This window comes from Moschus berezovskii, chromosome 1 (assembly GCF_049115385.1).
Source record: "Moschus berezovskii isolate FMDL1 chromosome 1, NW_MosBer_1.0, whole genome shotgun sequence".
Lineage (NCBI taxonomy): Eukaryota > Metazoa > Chordata > Mammalia > Artiodactyla > Moschidae > Moschus > Moschus berezovskii.
Window position 1 is genome coordinate 122,547,904 of NC_142460.1, and position 19,822 is coordinate 122,567,725.

The 19,822-nt window shown below is 37.7% G+C and overlaps 1 protein-coding gene across 1 annotated transcript in view; it reads left to right on the top strand.

Annotated features, from left to right (window-relative positions):
* Positions 1-19,822, top strand: part of WDR49 (WD repeat domain 49) — a 172,795-nt gene that overhangs the window by 103,596 nt on the left and 49,377 nt on the right. Inside the window, 3 exon segments of the mRNA XM_088833163.1 lie at positions 3,175-3,290; positions 12,826-12,956; positions 18,285-18,383. Of these exon segments, the coding sequence (XP_088689289.1) occupies positions 3,175-3,290; positions 12,826-12,956; positions 18,285-18,383 (346 nt within the window).

The window sequence follows — 19,822 nt, forward strand, 5'->3', positions numbered from 1 at the left end:
CAGAAAACAAAGATCATGGCATCTGGTCCCATCACTTCATGGGAAATAGATAGAAAAACAGTGGAAACAGTGTTAGACTTTGTTTTTTTGGGCTCCAAAATCACTGCAGATGCTGATTGCAGCCATGAAATTAAAAGACGCTTGCTCCTTGGAAGGAAAGTTATGACCAACCTTGATAGTGTATGGATGTGAGAGTTGGACTGTGAAGAAGGCTGATCGCTGAAGAATTGATGCTTTTGAACTGTGGTGTTGGAGAAGACTCTTGAGAGTCCCTTATACTGCAAGGAGATCCAACCAGTCCATTCTAAGGGAGATCAATCCTGGATGTTCATTGGAGGGACTGATGCTAAAGCTGAAACTGCAATACTTTGGCCACCTCATGCGACAAGTTGACTCACTGGAAAAGACTCTGATGCTGGGAAAGGTTGGGGGCGGGAGGAGAAGGGGACGACGGAGAATGAGATGGCTGGATGGCATCACCGACTCTGTGGACATGAGTTTGAGTGTACTCCGGGAGTTGGTGATGGACAGGGAGGCCTGGCGTGCTGTGATTCATGGGGTCGCGGAGAGTCGGACACGACTGAGCGACTGAACGGACTGACTGACTGACTGATAGTATATTAAAAAGCAGAGACATTACTTTGCCAACCAAGGTCCGTCTAGTCAAGGCAATGGTATTTCCCGTGGTCATGTATGGATGTGAGAGTTGGACTGTGAAGAAAGCTGATCGCCGAAGAGTCGATGCTTTTGAACTGTGGTGTTGGAGAAGACTCTTGAGAGTCCCTTATACTGCAAGGAGATTCAACCAGTCCATTCTAAAGGAGATCAATCCTGGGTGTTCATTGGAGGGACTGATGCTAAAGCTGAAACTGCAATACTTTGGCCACCTCATGCGACAAGTTGACTCACTGGTAAAGACTCTGATGCTGGGAAAGGTTGGGGGCGGGAGGAGAAGGGGACGACAGAGAATGAGATGGCTGGATGGCATCACCGACTCTGTGGACATGAGTTTGAGTGTACTCCGGGAGTTGGTGATGGACAGGGAGGCCTGGCGTGCTGTGATTCATGGGGTCGCGGAGAGTCGGACATGACTAAGTGACTGAACTGAACTGACTGAACTGGAGCTGGAATATTAGACAGTGACTTAGGCAAAAATAAATTAAAAAAGTGAATATCTCACATACCAGTCCTTGGTTACAAGGCTGGACTGAAAAAAGAAGGCAACGGATTAGATTGTTTTTATCCCTATGTTGGGAAGTAACTGGTCATAGAGTCCAGGGTAGGGCAGACTTGTAGATGGTTGCAAAACTGGTCCCAGTTAAGGGGCTTGATAGGATCTGGGGACAGTCAAATCTTTATACTACTTTTCTGTGGGTATTATTTTAGGTGGGCTTTATAAGAGCCCTGTTTAGATGAAAACAAGGTGACGTGTATACCCCTCAATGTCTTAACTTGAGTCCTGACATCTTAGAAGTTAATGTGAACTTAGTATTACAATCACAGCTCTTGAAGGTACATTTATCTTTATCACAATAGCACAATAGAATTCTGAAATCTGGCAACTTCTTTGTAGGATGCATAAATCAAGGTTGAACTGCACAGGCCATATTCTAAAAAGAAACAATAATGAATGATATTTTTCCAATCTCATTTATAATTTAGAACCCCAAATCCAGTACTTATGCAATCAAAGATTTAAAAGTATTGCCCTCTTTATCATGGTTTTCAAGTTTCTGTTTTTAAATTAATTGTTTTGAATAATGTATGCACACAATAAAATTTTAAACCTAAAAGATATATAAAGTGAACAGAAAGTGTCTTTCTCACCCCTCTTCCCTTCTCCTCACTTGTGGCTACCAATAGTACTAGTTTCTTGCACATCTTTCTAGACTGTGAGCACCATTTGTTTTTCAGTGGCAGTCCACTGTCCATACTGTTCTGCATTTTACATTTTCTGTATTAGACTGATTTATATGAAGGCAAACAACAATAATAATATTAGTTAAATTTTATTGCATATTACTATGAATCATGCACTGTCCTAAGCACTTTACACACACACAGCACTTTACACACATACACACACCTCTATATGCTTCAGTTCAGTTCAGTCGCTCAGTCGTGTCTGACTCTTTGCGACCCCATGAATCACAGCACCCTAGGCCTCCCTGTCTATATGCCTGGTAGTATTATTATAGCAGTTGAGAAAACTGAAGCCTAAGGAAATAAATAACTTGCTGAAGGTTCTATGGCTGATTGGCTTTGGACAAAGCTTAGACAATTGGAGATGACCCATTCTTTGTAATAGTTGCATTATATGCTACTGTGGAGATATTCCATATTTGGATGTTCAATTCCTTGTTAATGAGCAATTAAGTTGATTCAAATTTTTAGCTGTTATGAACAGTGCTTCCAGAATATCCTTTAAAATACATCATTTTACATATGAGTATCTCTGAGAAATGATTTTCTAAAAGTTGAACTTTTGAGGCAAATGGTATATGCATTTTCATCTCGATAGAAAGTGCCAACTGCCCTTTGATGATGTACCAATAATGTTTCGTAGCAGGGCTTAGTTTTAACAGCAAATTACTTTCTCTCTTAAAGTGAACCGATCGGTCTACATCCTCATCCCACTGCCTGAGGAGGTAAACTAGATTGCTTGTGCTTCTGTGGGTGTGGGTCTGGTATCCACTGTCAACAGGAGGTTTTATTGGCAGAAGATAGGAAACCTAGGACATGATGACTATATTTCAAGCTCTGTATTATATGTTTACAATTCCAAGCATCCCTGAAATAAAGGTCCTGTGCCATAAATGAGGAAATCAAAATTTAGAAAGATACTTGGAGAAAGAAACAGGATTTTGACAGACTCCAAAATTAGGCTTTTCTTGTTTTTATACTGCCTCCCCCTTATAAATATACACTGATATGTTGCCTTTGAATCAACTATTATCAGAGTAGACTGATAAGGTTACAAATAGAGTAATAAACATATGAGCTAAATTTAAGTGGTGAGAAGGCTTTAATTATTATGTGTCTCAAGTGAATCAACCCTAGTGCAGAATGTAAACAAAAAAGTGTAAAATAATCCTATTACATCCTGTTGCTGTACTCACTGAGAAGACATTTTCTTTTCTTATCTCAAAGCTGATTTTAACTTCTCTTTTAAAGGTCTGGGACCTCAATGGCTGTTGTCACCACACACTCAATGTTGGGCAAGAGGGAGCTGTGGATATTTCACACATCCTGGTTCTTAAGAAGACAATCCTGGTTACAGGCTGGGACAGGTATGATAGACTTCATGCAAAACTGTAGGAAGGTAAAAGGAGAGAGTTTTATAATCCTCTGAAAAAGGGAACAGCTACCCACTCCAGTATTCTCGCCTGGGAAATCCCGTGGACAGAAAAGCCTGGTGAGCTACAACCCATGGGGTTGCAAGAGTCAGACACAACTTAGAGACTAAACCACCACCACCATCACCACTACCACAAAAGAAAAAAGAACCCAGAAATCCTGTTTTCTGAGTCTTCAACTGATTTAGTCCTAATTCTGAGTCTTTAACTTGCTGATGACCTTGATGAGTGAAACTGTTTGGAACTGGCTGGATGCTTAGCGAATAAAATATTTTAAGATCATGTAGCTTGAGCGGCTTTGAGAAGTGTTAACAGTGTTTTCTGCTGGCTTTTGGAACCTGTCTTTTCTTTAACCATTCCAGATAGAAACATAATACCACTTCCTGAGTGTTAAATCCAAAACTTTCCCAAATTTTACAGTCAATAAATTAATGTATGAACTTCATTCCTTCAGCTGTAAAAGGAACTCATTCCTTCTTCTCTTCTTAGTTTCAGCTGCAGCACAAGAGGGGAGCAGCCTGCTGAAGTCTGTGTTAGCATCTCCATCACTTCAGTGTAGAGAAGGACCTTTCACATTCCACTTACTGTATTCAAAGAGCAATTTTTCCATTTCATTATAAAGAAAATTACTTTGCTTTCTTCTTTTCCTGAGAGAACTAAGGGATCATAAACAGGGCGTTTTCTATGTCATTGTATAAACCCTAAGAAAATTAAAGTGTGATATTTTCAAAAATACACTGTCCATAAATTCAATGGTTCAAGAAATATTGCTCTAATAGGTAATTTGCCCAAGATTATTCACTATATAAATATGATCTTAATGGTTTGAAGCTAGGATTAAATTAAATTTTATACCTAGAAAACAAGCAATATTTATTTGGGGCTTTTTATCAAGCTTAGGGAAGGGTTGTGTCTAATGCAAACGTGAACATACTAGACTACACTAGAGAATATAGCGCCACACAGAGCTTAGTTTTCAGAGTTAGTTTGACTATAAGGAAAGAAAGTATAGTTCAGATTATTCTACTTGCTATTAAGATCTAATTTAATCATCCTCACCTTTGAAAGAAAGCTTCTTCATATCCCTGGGAGCAATCATGATCCATCAATGACTCATAACAGCTCCGGCAGACTATGGCCTAATGCTCTCTATAATTAGGCTATGGCAATGAATAAGTGGAATTATCTAATATCGTGGCAGAGTAGATGTGTAGTATACAGCCAATTCACTTTAATTTTGCACATATCAAAAAGAGCTTTAAAAATTAATGTGCTGGTCAAAACTTTGGAGACACCATTTTCTTAGTCATATTTTTAAGACATCCAATGGTTAGAAATTAGCATCAAATGTAAGGCTTTTTTTTTTTAATTGGCCACAGGGTGAAAATTCTAAAGATTAGATATATAGGGTAATCTAAAAGTGATTTAAAAAGAACACTCAATGATCTGACCTCTGTTGGGGGTGATCACTTTCTATAACCCTGGGGAGGAATTTTGGGGGAGATTGAAATGAGTGGAGGAAAACATCACTCTTCTCATTTTTTCCATCTTTTCCACCTTCCATAAGGTTGTCAGGACTTGGATTCTATAGTTGGAATTTAAAGTTGAATGACTATGTTCCCAGTTATATTGTTTTACTTTCATATTGATGAATTTGAAAATGATATTTTTATATTTTCTAAGCAAGATATCTTACATTAGGATGGATTTTGCAAGATCTTTGCAGGGTTTTTTTTTTTTTTTTTAACCAAGAGGCATTTAACAAAAGAGGCAAGAAAACAGGTAAGTTATTTGGTTATGTCTTGGGGAGGATAGTCCATTAAGCCAACTCCCTAATAGTTTAGTGACTTGAGAAGAAATAAGTGGAAGTTTGAGAGTCTTTATTAAGCTTTCTTTAAAATCCAGAGGAGACTGTTAAGTTATACTGTAACTTTAACTTTAGGCTCTATTTAAATAAAGAAATTTGTCTGATAATTCTGTCCAAGATGGAATAGAAATTACATTTATTGAGTTCGGTACATAAATATGCCATCAATTTATTTTATTCATAGAGCTTTGTAGCATTATACGCTTTACATACATTATCCAACTTAATCCTTAGCTTCATCTTGGAAGGCAGGCAATATTTTGTATATATCTCTAATCTCTGTCTTCAGCTCTTATCTTTCTAAGCTCACTCATCCGTTTGCTTGTTGGATGTATCTGACTGTGATCCCAAATTCTTCATATTCTAAACTGAGTGTATTATGCATGAAAGTGAAAGTCATTCAGTCATGTCCAATTCTGTATGACCCTATGGGCTGTAGCCTACCAGGCTCTTCTGTTCATGGAATTCTCCAGGCAAGAATACTAGAAAGGGAAGCCATTCTCTTTTCAGAAGATCTTCCTGACCTGGGGATCGAACCCGGGTCTCCTGCATTGCCGGCAGTTTGTGTATAGTCTGAGCCAACAGGGAAGCCCATTTTATTCATTCCCTTTCCCTAAACCTACTTTTCTCTTAGATTTAGAGCTTCAGTTAATAGCTAGACATCCTGGTCATCCACTTGGTCATCCTTGTTCAACTTCACAATCAAGTAGTCACTAAGTCTTATCTCTTCTTTAGTCTAAATATTTTTTTCAAATCCATTCCCAATACCACTAGATTGTATACTTCAGAGCATCATTTCTATGTACGTGAATGTCACAGCCTTCTCATTTGTCCTTTTCTCTAGTAAATGTCTCTGTTTTACCTCTTAAATAGATTTACTCTTTTTAATGATTTCTACTGTGATTTCTTTCTACAATACTGTTTATCTATGTCATTTCTTTGGTTCAATGATTTTTAAAATGTCTACAAGAAAAAAAACAAAGCTCCCTGTGTCCCAGACCTATTCTGAGCTTCATTCTTACACTCCATTCTTGTGTACATTCTAAACTCAAATAGAAACCTGCTGTCAGAGTGTTCCTACATAAGCCATACCATTTCACACTCCCGTTCTCTCTCCATATCTAGAAATCTCTCTCCAAATATTTTTCATGTAGTTAATATTTATTCTTATTTGAAGTCTCATATATCTTTTCTACCAGAACCTTTCTCTTTCCTCCTATGGTGGAAATATGCCCCCATTTGTCTTTGTGCTTTCTAATTTCCTGCACTTTACTTAATCTAGGAATATAAATATTGAACATCTAATATGTATGTATAGCTAATATATGCTTATTAGATATTATATGATACTTGTCGAGTGACTTAATTAACATTTATTGAATAGATAGGAAATCTGAAGGCTAAAGAGATTAATTACCCATGGTCACACTCCAAATAAGAGGAAAACAAATTGGTATTCAAATCTACTCTTTCATTACAATAAGCCAGAAAGCCAAGTATTACCAATTCTCTTTCACAAAGGAGGAGGCAAGGCTTGATGAGTAACCTGGCCCAACCTAGTAGGCAGGTGAGTTAAAAGTCTATGCCAAAGTGCATACTTTTTCTACCATGCCTGCATTACAGCTGGAGTCATTAAATCATGGGAGATCAATTGCATTCTTTTAAAGAAATAATTTGACTAAGTTGATCAGGTCAATCTAGGCTAATGAATCAGTTTTGTGTATTTGAAGGGGAAAAAAATACCATGTATTATCAACTTAATAATACCTCAGAATTTTATCTTACTGTGATTTTCCTCTTTCCTTTCCACAAATATCTTTAAACTGCACCTAGATGGAAAGTATGGAGTTAGGAAACATGGTGTGCTGAATGTGAAAAAGCAGGATTCCTTCGCTCAAGGGCATCACATTCTAATTGAGGAGTTGATGCATACAAGGCAGGATATGGAAAAATGCCCCTTTCTGCTAAGCAAAGCCTGAATCAGAGAGCCCTTTAGGTTGTTTAGGAATATGGCCATTCATATCTAGAGACTACTTCCACCAGAAAAAAGAACCCAAATTCAGAAATTCTACAATATGTTTCTTATCATCTTAAGCAAAATGTACTGAGAGACAAAGCTGTAAACTGACATCACATCAGTTAAAAAATACGCAGTTAAATACCTAACCATGTTTGTGTTGGTAAAACTAAGTGAAGAGATGATGAATTATCTTTGCATTTGGTAAGTAGTTATATAATATGTATAGTTCTGGTAAAATCAAATAAATGATCATAATAAAGTTTTAGATTTTATCTTATTTTTATCTTAAATTTATGCCCTGAAATTTTATGATTCTATATTTACAACTCTCTATAAAAATGAAAATAAGTTATTCATTTATTTTTCTTCTTTCAGTAAAAGGAGAAAACTTTGTTTGTGAAGGTTTTATGTCTGTAAAATATATAAATACATATATATATAAAATATACAAAGACATAAATACAGAAAAGAGAATTTTTCATATAATTTCAAATAATTCTAAAAATATGATTGATAGTAGCATTCTTCACAGAATTCTTTAAAAAGTAGGTGCTCAATAAATAGTTGTTGATATAATTCTATTTCTAAAAGTATTTTTTAAGGGAATTGAAATTAGGGATTTGAAGTTCCTCAACAATAAAACTTACCTATCACAAGATATTAAATTCTTAAAATAATTGCCTTGCTAAAGAACTGTATGTAATCTTATATATGACTCAATGATTTTTTATTAGTAGGATGAGAATCAGAATGAGCACTTCCAAAGCTGTGACTTATTCTGGATAATCTTGCTGGAGACTGGATGGGGGCGTGTATGTGTGAAATTCACAAATAACCCTCAAGACTAACTTTGTGATGGTTTCAGTATCCAAAATTGGGCTCCACAAATTTTAGGAAAAAGCATGAAAAATAACTGATTTATTTTGAACTCATTCCCTACCTTTACAATAACCTTTTTATCCTAAAAACAATGGATATGTTCTTTTGGACTAACAAGCCATGAACAATTAACCTCTGAGGGAACAGATGTGTAAAATGCATGTCTGACTCTGTGACCCCATGCACTGTAGCCTGCCAGGCTCCTCTGTCCCTGGGATTTCCTAGGCAAGAATACTGAAGTAGGTTGTCATTTTCTTCTCCAGGGGATCTTCCCAACCCAGGGATCGAACCCATGTCTCTTGCATCTTTTGCATTGCTAGGTGGATTCTTCACCCAACTGTGCCACTGAGAAGCCCCAAGAGAACAAATAATTGACATAGTTCTTTTGTTCTCAATGTGACAATTTCTACATGATAAATTTTGGTAAAATTTATTATCCTATCTCATTCATCCAACAGATTATTTTTAACACATTAAACATTTTTTTTTGCTCTTGTCAGACAAACTAATTTTGCTTTCTCAGAATTGGTCATCATATCTAAATTCTGAATTAGAGATAAGGCCGTCATCAAAGAACACAGTGACTCAGTAGCTTTCCTCCCAGGACTTCAGATGTGATGTGTGGAATGGAAGTAGTAACCTCCTTCAATGTCAGAAAGAACAAATCTCTCAGACTCTTAAAATGGCCTAAAAATTGGCTCGTTCTGCACTTCAGTTTTACTCTTGGCAAAAGTACAAACTTAGAAAAAAGTTATCTTGGAATTGTACAAAGTAAGAAATACAGTGTGGAGTCTGAAGGTATTTTAAGGATAACTGTCATTTCAAATGAAAGTTTCAGGTTAGGTTTCAAGGGAAAGTTGGCAGCTAATTAGCTTCTCACCACTGTGACACACAAGGTCAAATATCAGAATGGCTACTTTTTATACCATGTTATGAAAAGGATTTTGTGCTTTGGGGTTTACTCCTTAAGTATATCCAGTTAAAATGGTAGCTTGGCAAAGAAGACAACTGACATTAAATATTGGTGGAGAGATAATAGAGGAGATATGAACTGACCTCTTCCATCTTACTCCCACCCTCACACTCTCCCTTATCAAAAGGTAATCTCTTCAATCAAACATACCAATAGGTAAAGAGGAAATTTTAAATATATACATATAAAACTCTTACAAAATTCATGACAATTTCAGAACTGCAAATTACCTTACTTATACTATCTTGTCTTGCTAAGCCTTGTATTAATACTGTTAAAATAACATTAATATTAGATTATTGATTTAAAAAATAGAGTAATTCATATATTGATTCAGCAAATTTTTATGAAATGCCTGTTATTTTCTAGGTACTATTTTGGGCACTACTGATGCTGAGAGGAAAAAAACAAAAGCTTTGCTCTCCTACAGCTTATTTATGGTAGGAAAGACAGAAAATAATCAGACAAATAGATATAGATCCCAATATCACATAATGATAATGTAATCAAAATGATGTAGGTGAGGAATGAGAGACTCAAGGAAGTCTTTAGCTTGGGTGGTCAGGGAGGGCTTCCCCAAGGAGGTAACATCTAAGCAGAGAATTTTTCATCTGATCATTTGAAAATATTTATTGACTATGTAGTATGTGTAGGTCACTATGAATGCTACTCAATATGTGTAGGTCAGTATGATAGGGATGTAGAATAAAACACGATCCCTGTTTTCTGTGAACTTACATTATAGCAGAGGAGCAGAGACTATATAATATGAATTAAATGTTGTGAGTAAAATGTAAATTATGTAAGAGATCAGAAGCGGGATATATTTCTTTCAACACTAGTTATTAAGGAAGCCTACAGAACAAGATAGGACTTAATGAATGGGTGTATAGACAGGTAGTGTGGGTATGTGTGTGGAAGGAAATCCACAGAGGGATGGAAGAGCCCATTGTGAATAAAAACAAAGCAACTAGAAAGGCAAAGCATATTTCGAGAGCAGTAAGGATATTGCTTAGGTCTTCTCGAGTGGCACAGGTGGTAATGAATTCACCTGCCAATGCACAAGATGCAGGAGATGCAGGTTCAATTCCTGGATCGAGAAGATTCCCTGGAGGAGGAAATGGCAACCTGCTCCAGTAGTTTTGCCTGAAAAATCCCATGGACAGAGGAGCATGGTGGGATACAGTCCATGGGGTCACAGAGTCAGACACAGATGAGCAACTAAACACACACACATACACACACACACATGAGTACTGATTGGCTTGAACATGAAATGTGCATCAGAAACAACCTCTAAATACTCCTAACAGCTTAAAATAGCTCCTGCAAGGAGGGAATCTATTTGAAACCTTGTATTCTATCTATAAAATCCAGGTGAATTTTGCTTTCTATTATATTTATTCATCTATCCTTATTTTAATATAAAAATATTTTCTCTCAAACTCTTTGAGTAAAATGAACACTTAGGAAGGTGTACCAGTTTTACCTGTGGTTTCCAGTAGCCCTGTCAAACATTTAACTGGACATTCACATTTTACTTTGAAAACCAAGGACAAAAGAATAAAGGGAAAAATTCTAAAAGAGTTGATTGGATCCAAATATTATTGGGTCTCAAATAATAGGTCCACACATTTGATTTTTGTCATGTAAGAGATGGAAAAACGGAGAAATATTTTTTTAACAGGATATTAGCCTTATCTTTTAGATCATGCTGTTTCCCCGCACTGCTTGGAGTGACTTCCTCTTCCAAATCTTACCCATCTATTAGGGTTAGGCTCTGTAGGTTCTGTTCCCTACAGCACCATAATCAGGGACTTTCATGGAGAAAACAAGAAATGTTTGTAGAATGAATGTATATGAAGAACTCCTGAATGAAATGATTAATCAGGAGGAAGGATGTACCAGAGGTGGGAGCCTAGAGACAGTGAAATTTGTTAAGAGTCCTTTACAATTGTTCAGCCATGAGCCAGTGAGTGCTAAGCTAGGAAGCTGTCATTGATTATTTAAAATAAAAAGGAAGGAATGAATATATAACATCACAGAGGCAGAATCTGAGGATTTTATTTGACTAAGGAAGAGAAAGACAAGCAGGAATTTGGAATTCTGATCTGTTAACCAATTTTGGGAATTTAGTGAGTCCTCCTGTGGAGGGAAGGTAGAAAATTTAGATTTTTGATATTAGTTGATGGAAACTATAATGGAACTGTCAGCTGTCAAGTGAGAACAGCTCAACACTGGAAAAAGTCATGAATGAAGATAGATTTAAGAGCCACATGTATAGACATGAACTGGAAATTCACTACGGTGAATACAAAACCCAATACAAAAATAATACAAAAACCAATGCAAAAATAATACAAAACCAATACAAAAATTGGTGGTATACAAAACCCTGAACAAGGCCTTTTGATGAGAGAGACGGGAGTGGAGGAATGATGGTCAACAGTGTTCCTATTGAAAGGTGAAAGAGAGAGAAGGAAGGGGAAACAGAGTACAGGGAGTGAAAGGTCAGGGAACAGGAAGAGAAGCAGGGCATTTGGAAACAGAAGAGTTTCCAGAACAAACTCATCCATCAGAGGGTGAGGAGTTGGTAGGTCAATTGGGAGACCTTTGCTGTAGTGAAACAGAAGCAAGGTTTCAGAAAAGTAAAGAGAGAATGTGGGCGGAGACACCAAGCCTGGGGTTACAAATGCCCCTTTGAAGTGAGTGTGGCTCTAGAAGTGGGGAGAGGCTTGCCAGAGGCTGGCAGCCAGAGTTCAATCAAGAGGAAACAGGGTGGTCCTATAACTTGATGCCTCCATTATGTACTTTTTAAGCTCCTCCTTTCCTCACCAGGCATCAGGCATTTCATTCTCTGTCCTTCCTGATCTGTCCTCCAATTCACCATGCCTCAGGATTCTGACATTTAAAAAATTATTTCTGTTGAAAACATCTCTGTCCTCCATCCCATTCTTTTGAAGCTACATTTTCAAGTGTTCCACAAACAGTTCCTCAAGATGCTGTATGAGAAAGGACTCTGTGGTCAAGTATGTCTGGAAAATGCCGCAGGGAGTATAAACATATTAAATATCCTGGATGAACTGGTGAAAAGAAACTTTAATGCTTTTGTCTAAACTATCCAATATTATTTGTTCACAGACTCTACTCTTTTGTATTGTTACTGCCACAAAATTCTTAGTAGTTCCATGTTGGAGACATTTTGTTTTAAGGCTCTTGGTGGTGGATGATTAATCTGATAAATGCACACATGTTTGGTATTAATGATTGTGAAAGGAAGATTAACCTTCTGATATTCATAATTTACCAGAGAACTTAAGAGAGACTTCAAAAGGAAGTTCAGTGTTGGAATTTAGCCTTATGGATGACAAGTAGGGATAAAGTTTTGGATAGCATCATCTTTTTTTTATTTTTAAAAAAGTATTTATTTATTTGGCTGTGCCAGATCGTAGCTGCAGGATCTTCAATCTTTGTTGTGGCACATGGGATATTTTTTAGTTGCAGCAGGCAAACTCTTTAGTTGCAACATGTGGGATCTAGTTCACTAACCAGGAATGGAACCCAGGCCCTCTGCATTGGGAGTGTGGAGTCTTAACCATTGGACTACCATGGAGGTCCCCAGCATCATCTTTTAGACTTCTCAAATCACGCTATTCAACTGAGGGATGGCTACTCCATATCTATATCATTTTTATATCCAAGGCTAAATGCTATATCCATTTTTTACTAGGTCTATTACTGTGTTTCGACCTCAGAACTTCAATCAGTTTTCCATCCAGCCTGAAGAATGGAAGGGAGGAATTCAACACCATGATGATATATTATGTGCTGCATTTTCACCTCCACAAACCCTTGTTACAGGTTACTTGAATGTTCACTTGACAATCAGTGGTATAGTTTCCTTTGCCTCACTTTGAAAAAGCCTTTTCTCAACTACAAAATGAACAGGTTTCTTAAAGAAGATGTCCTTGTACTTTAAAATAAATCTGGTCCTTATTTCTAGGGCTGTACGATAGTGGTTAGAAACATCAGCTCTGAAGTCTGGCTACCGGGCTTCAGATCCTGGTTCTACAACTTGCCACTACCTCATATTGAACATATTTTGACTCTAAAATACCATTCTCTCTGGCAAATAATAATTTATCAGCATGTTGGTTTATGTGAGGATCACATACGATAATCTGTGAATGGGTTTAACCCAGTGCTTACGATAAGCCCATCAGTAAATACTAGCTTTCATTTTCATTGTCCTTTTCTGAGGAGCAACCTCAGGGTTGTTGGGTACAAATCACACTTCTGTAGCACTCAGATGTTTCATAACAGGAACACCCTCTGGGCACAGTTTAAGTAATGTTGGTTAAAGACTGGTCTCACAAAAAGTCTATAAATCCAAGCTCTTGACAGGATCCATGGGCATACTTTGATGTGACATGTTAAAGAGGATCAGAAATTGTTGAATTATTTCCAACCAAAGAAAACAATATATAAAGACAGATTGCACCATGAAATTATAAAGTCCATATTTTGACAGCCTGATTTGTTTAATAGAACCAAAAATGTCATTAATTAAGAGGAATGAAAAATTACAGGAGAAGATCTTGGATATCTATGAAGTGTTACCATATGAGGTTTCCTGCTTTATCTTCACTTAGAGTTTTGTTGTTTTCAGAAATTCCAGGAGAGCCAATTCTGCAATTGAATTTGCTCTATAGCTGCTGGAAGTCTACCCTGCAGCACGTACCATATACTGAAATGTGATGAAAACAAGTATCGCTGTGTAGTTGATATTGTAGAAGTGTCATAAAATACCATTGTACTTGGGGAATAAATAATCTCTTCATTCACTTTCATTCCTTCAATCCTATGTGAACATGCTCAGTCAAACACTTTGCAAGTGAAGCATTTTAAAATGATGAGAGAAGGTGGATATTCCCATGAACAGCTAGCCTGTGGAAGCTTATCATCTTTGGCCAGTTTGTGAGTTACACAGGTTGCCTCTCCAGGACAATACAGAATGCAGTAGGCATTGCTCTCTTCTCTCTCCGAATCCCAAGAAGGACACCATCAGTACATACCACTCAGCTCTTGTTTTTTGCTCTCCTCTTGATGTTGGCACTCTGCTCACTAGGGAGCTCCTCTCACAAGGCTGCTGAGAACAGTGGTCTGGGTATGCACTGCTCCTTCTAAAACCAGCTTGGTTAGACTTAGCCTCACTGTTTGGACTTTTCTATGTTTTCTGCATGGAACGGTATGAAAGGACTTGTGTAGGGAAAGTTCTAGGATTGGAGAAAGCAACATTCAATAAAGAACATAAAAGAGAAAAGATCAACAGAACACACACAACAAAAGAACAGATGTAGAAAACAGAAACCTAGAAGGAAAATTTGTTTGCCCTCAATAATAGACAAATAATATCAGTTCAGTTCAGTCGCTCAGTCATGTCCGACTCTCTGCGACCCCAGGAATCACAGCACCCCAGGCCTCCCTGTCCATCACCAACTCCTGGAGTTCACTCAAACTCATCTCCATCGAGTCGGTGATGCCATCCAGCCATCTCATTCCCTGTTGTCCCCTTCTCCTCCTGCCCCCAATCCCTCCCAGCATCAGAGTCTTTTCACTCAACTCTTTGCATGAGGTGGCCAAAGTATTGGAGTTTCAGCTTTAGCTTCAGTCCTTCCAATGAACACCCAGGACTGATCTCCTTTAGAATGGACTGGTTGGATCTCCTTGCAGTCCAAAGGACTCTCAAGGGTCTTCTCCAACACCACAGTTCAAAAGCATCAATTCTTCGGCGATCAGCTTTCTTCACAGTCCAACTCTTACATCCCTACATGACCACTGGAAAAACCATAGCCTTAACTAGCCAGACCTTGGTTTGCAAAGTAATGTCTCTGCTTTTTAATATGCTATCTAGGTTGGTCATAACTTTCCTTCCAAAGACTAAGCGTCTTTTAATTTCATGGCTGCAATCAGCATCCACAGTAATTTTGGAGCCCCCAAAAGTAAAGTCTGACAGTTTCCACTGTTTTTCCATCTATTTCCCATGAAGTGATGGGACCAGATGCCATGATCTTTGTTTTCTGAATGTTGAGCTTCAAGCCAACCTTTTCACTCTCCTCTTTCACTTTCAACAAGAGGCTTTTTAGTTCCTCTTCACTTTCTGCCGTAAAGGTGGTGTCATCTGCATATGTGAGGTCATTGATATTTCCCCCGGCAGTCTTGATTCCAGCTTGTGCTTCTTTCAGCCCAGTGTTCCTCATGATGTATTCTGAATATAAGTTAAATAAGCAGGGTGACAATATACAGCCTTGACGTACTTGTTTTCCTATTTGGAACCAGTCTGTTGTTCCATGTACAGTTCTAACTGTTGCTTCCTGACCTGCATACAGGTTTCTCAAGAGACAGGTCAGGTAGTCTGGTATTCCCATCTCTTTCAGAATTTTCCACAGTTTATTGTGATCCACACAGTCAAAGGCTTTGGCATATCAATGAATGAAGCAGAAATAGATGTTTTTCTGGAACTCTCTTTCTTTTTCCATGATCCAGCAGATGTTGGCATTTTGATCTCTGCTTCCTCTGCCTTTTCCTAAAACCAGCTTGAGCATCTGGAAGTTCATGGTTCACATATTGCTGAAGCCTGGCTTGGAGAATTTTGAGCATGACTTTACTAGCGTGTGAGATGAGTACAATTGTGCGGTAGTTCAAGCATTCTTTGGCATTCCCTTTCTTTGGGATTGGAATGAAGACTGACCTTTTCCAGTCCTGTGGCCACTGCTGAGTTTTCCAATTTTGCTGGCATATTGAATGAAGCACTTTCACAGCATCATCTTTCAGGATTTGAAATAGCTCAACTGGAATTCCATCACCTCCACTAGCTTTGTTCCTAGTGATGCTTTCTAAGGCCCACTTGACTTCACATTCCAGGATGTCTGGCTCTAGGTCAGTGATCACACCATCGTGATTACCTTGGTCATAGAGATCTTTTTTGTACAGTTCTTCTGTGTATTTTTGCCACCTCTTCTTAATATCTTCTGCTTCTGTTAGGTCCATACCATTTCTGTCCTTTATTGAGCTCATCTTTGCATGAAAAGTTCCCTTGGTATCTCTAATTTTCCTGAAGAGATCTCTATTCTTTCCTATTCTGTTGTTTTCCTCTATTTCTTTGCACTGGTTGCTGAAGAAGACTTTCTTATCTCTCCTTGCTATTCTTTGGAACTCTGCATTCAGATGCTTATGTCTTTCCTTTTCTCCTTTGATTTTCGTTTCTCTTCTTTTCACAGCTATTTATTAGGCCTCCCCAGACAGCCATTTTGCTTTTCTGCATTTCTTTTCCATGGGGATGGTCTTGATCCCTGTCTCCTATACAATGTCACGAACCTCTGTCCTTAGTTCATCAGGCACTCTATGTATCAGATCTAGTCCCTTAAATCTATTTCTCACTTCCACTGTATAATCATAAGGGATTTGATTTAGGTTCTATCTGAATGGTCTAGTGGTTTTCTGTACTTTCTTCAATTTAAGTCTGAATTTGGCAATAAGGAGTTCAAGATCTGAACCACAGTCAGCTCCTGGTCTTGTTTTTGCTAATTGTATAGAGCTTCTCCATCTTTGGCTGGAAAGAATATAATCAATCTGATTTTGGTGTTGACCATCTGGTGATGTCCATGTGTAGAGTCTTCTCTTGTGTTGCTGGAAGAGGGTGTTTGCTATGACCAGTGCATTCTCTTGGCAAAACTCTATTAGCCTTTGCCCTGCTTTATTCTGTAATCCAAGGCCAAATTTACCTGTTACTCCAGGTGTTTCTTGACTTCCTACTTTTGCATTCCAGTCCCCTATAATGAAAAGGACATCTGTTTTGGGTGTTAGTTCTAAAAGGTCTTGTAGGTCTTCATAGAACCATTCAGCTTTGGCTTCTTTAGCCTTACTGGTTGGGGCATAGGCTTGGATTACCGTAATATTGAATGGTTTGCCTTGGAAACGAACAGAGATAATTCTGTTGTTTTTGAGATTGCATCCAAGTACTGCATTTCGGACTCTTTTGTTGACCATGATGGCTACTCCATTTCTTCTAAGGGATTCCTGCCCACAGTAGTAGATATAATGGTCATCTGAGTTAAATTCACCCATTCCAGTCCATTTTAGTTCATTGATTCCTAGAATGTTGACATTCACTCTTGTCATCTCCTGTTTGACCACTTCCAATTTGCCATGATTCATGGACCTAACATTCCAGGTTCCTATGCAATATTGCTCTTTACAGCACTGGACCTTGCTTCTATCAGCAGTCACATCCACAGCTGGGTATTGCTTTTGCTTTGGTTCCATCCCTTCATTCTTTCTGGAGTTATTTCTCCACTGATCTCCAGTAGCATATTGGGCACTTACTGACCTGGGGAGGTCCTCATTCAGTATCCTATCATTTTGCCTTTTCATACTGTTCATGGGGTTCTCAAGGCAAGTATACTGAAGTGGTTTGCCATTCCCTTCTCCAGTGGACCACATTCTGTCAGACCTCTCCACCATGACCCACCCATCTTGGGTGGCCCCAAACGTCATGGCTTAGTTTCATTGAGTTAGACAAGGCTGTGGTCCGTGTGATCAGATTGACTAGTTTTCTGTGATTATGATTTCAGTGTGTCTGCCCTCTGATGCCCTCTCGCAATACCTATTGTCTTGGGGTAATATAGTAGTTATTAATACTATTTCAGTATTTGTAATATTCTAGGCAGTAGGTGCTTTGCATTCTTCAGAGCATAAATTTATTTATCAGATAAATTGTTATCTTGTTAATAAATTTATTAACCCATTTTTTTAGGTGAGGAACTTGTGGCATCAAGTATAGTTAAATAACTTGCCAAGGTTACACAGCTGGCAGGTGGTAGAACCTGGTGTCAAACTGATTCATTACAAAGCCTTTATTGTGAATGCTTTCTTACCACAAAATAAAAAAAATATTGCAATAATCTCTATCAAACTTACTGAATGGTATTTTGTGAAGTTTCCAATTTCTAAAGTTTAATAAAAACACCAGTAATTACTATTCATTCATGTCTCCAAATATATAGAGAAAACTTACAAAGTGCCAGATTCCGTGTAAGTTATTATGATAATGATTTCTTCTAATTGTTGCTGCTCGTATTTTCTATCTAACTTTCTGGTAATTTCTATTCTCTGTCTTGGCTCCTGTAGGGAGTTATGATGGAGAAATTGTTCTGTGGAACAGCAGCACAGAAAATGCTCACTATGTCCTTCACCCTGATTATCAGAGACTGCTAAAATCAAAATCGGGTGAGTGCAAGTTTGAAACTAAAATAATGTGGCCTAGTTGTTTGTGCATGGGCCTTCTGCAGCTTGCTTCTGAATTATAGATGATTGGCTGTAAGCGCAAGGGATTAGTGATATCGTTGTCTTGTCAAAGTGACTAAAAAGAACCTTGAGATTTACTTGGCTTAGCAAATTCTCCATGGCTTGCTGTTCCTTTTCCTTATGCTACATCAGCGTTTCTGAATTACTGACAGCGGGGAACAGGACTCTCATTTTTATCTAGTTTATTTTTTGCCAATAAACCTCGCCAAATTGCCTTTGAGTGAACCTTGGGTACTCCTTGGTAGGAAAATGGGAACTTGTGTTCACTTGATAGGCTGCTCAGGCTTAGTCTAGAGCTTGTATTAAATATTATGCCACCTGGAAATCTTAAATTATTTCTTGCTTTAGAAACCTGTGTGGAGCATCAGATGGAATTATATTGTATTTTATGGAAGTTTAGCAGAGCAGATGAATATTTTATGCTTAAGCAAAATGTCTTGACAATTGCCTTTCACATTTTATTTTAGTTTCCTTAGATACTAAAGGTTTTTCCTTAGACTAATTTATTTGGGTACTGAATATGTCATACCTCATGTCCCAGTGAGGTTCTGTTGTATCAATTGGATAAACTCACAGAGACTGAATTAGATTAGGAAAGGACTGGTCATCAGATACAGTTTTGCATGTGTGTGTGTGTGTGTGTGTGAAAAGCTGAGGAAGTAATTTGTTAGGAGGAAGAAAACTAACATAAGAAATTTGGCGTTTACTTGGCTGCAGGCATGAAACTCTGACTTGCTTTATGTTTTCAATACAAAGAGCTCATCATTAGGGTTCATTTGAATCCTCCATGGAGAAAGTGGAATTCTGCCTGTTTGCTGCATCGGCCCTCAGGGTAATAGTCTTGTTCTCACAGCAGACTTAATTGTGGCTGTGATTAAAAACACAGAGACAGAAAAGAAAAGCAGATAATATCAAATTTTTAAAAGACACAAGAAGCATTGCTGTAGATTTCTTGCTTTGAATGTTTGAAGATACCTCTGTATAGGTTTTTCATAAGTATGTTCAGACTATTTATAGATTCTGAGATGAATATCCCCAGTTTTTATTAGTGTGACCTGAAGATGGTGTCATTAGATCATTGAAGTACCATTAGGGATATCCTTTTCAGGGTAACTCACTAACAAATAATATTGCTTAAAAATGATGATTTAAATACATAGTCATTATATCTCAAGTTCATTAAATTATTTACAAGCTTAATATTAGTGATTAATAAGTTGAAAATGCCATGATATTAGGATCACATTTGTCTTGAACATATCAGTATCTCTAAGATGTTAGCAGGGACTACAAAATGAAGTCCCTATTAATTCATATCAAGGGAAAATACAGTAAACTTATATGAAGTATGAGAAACAAAA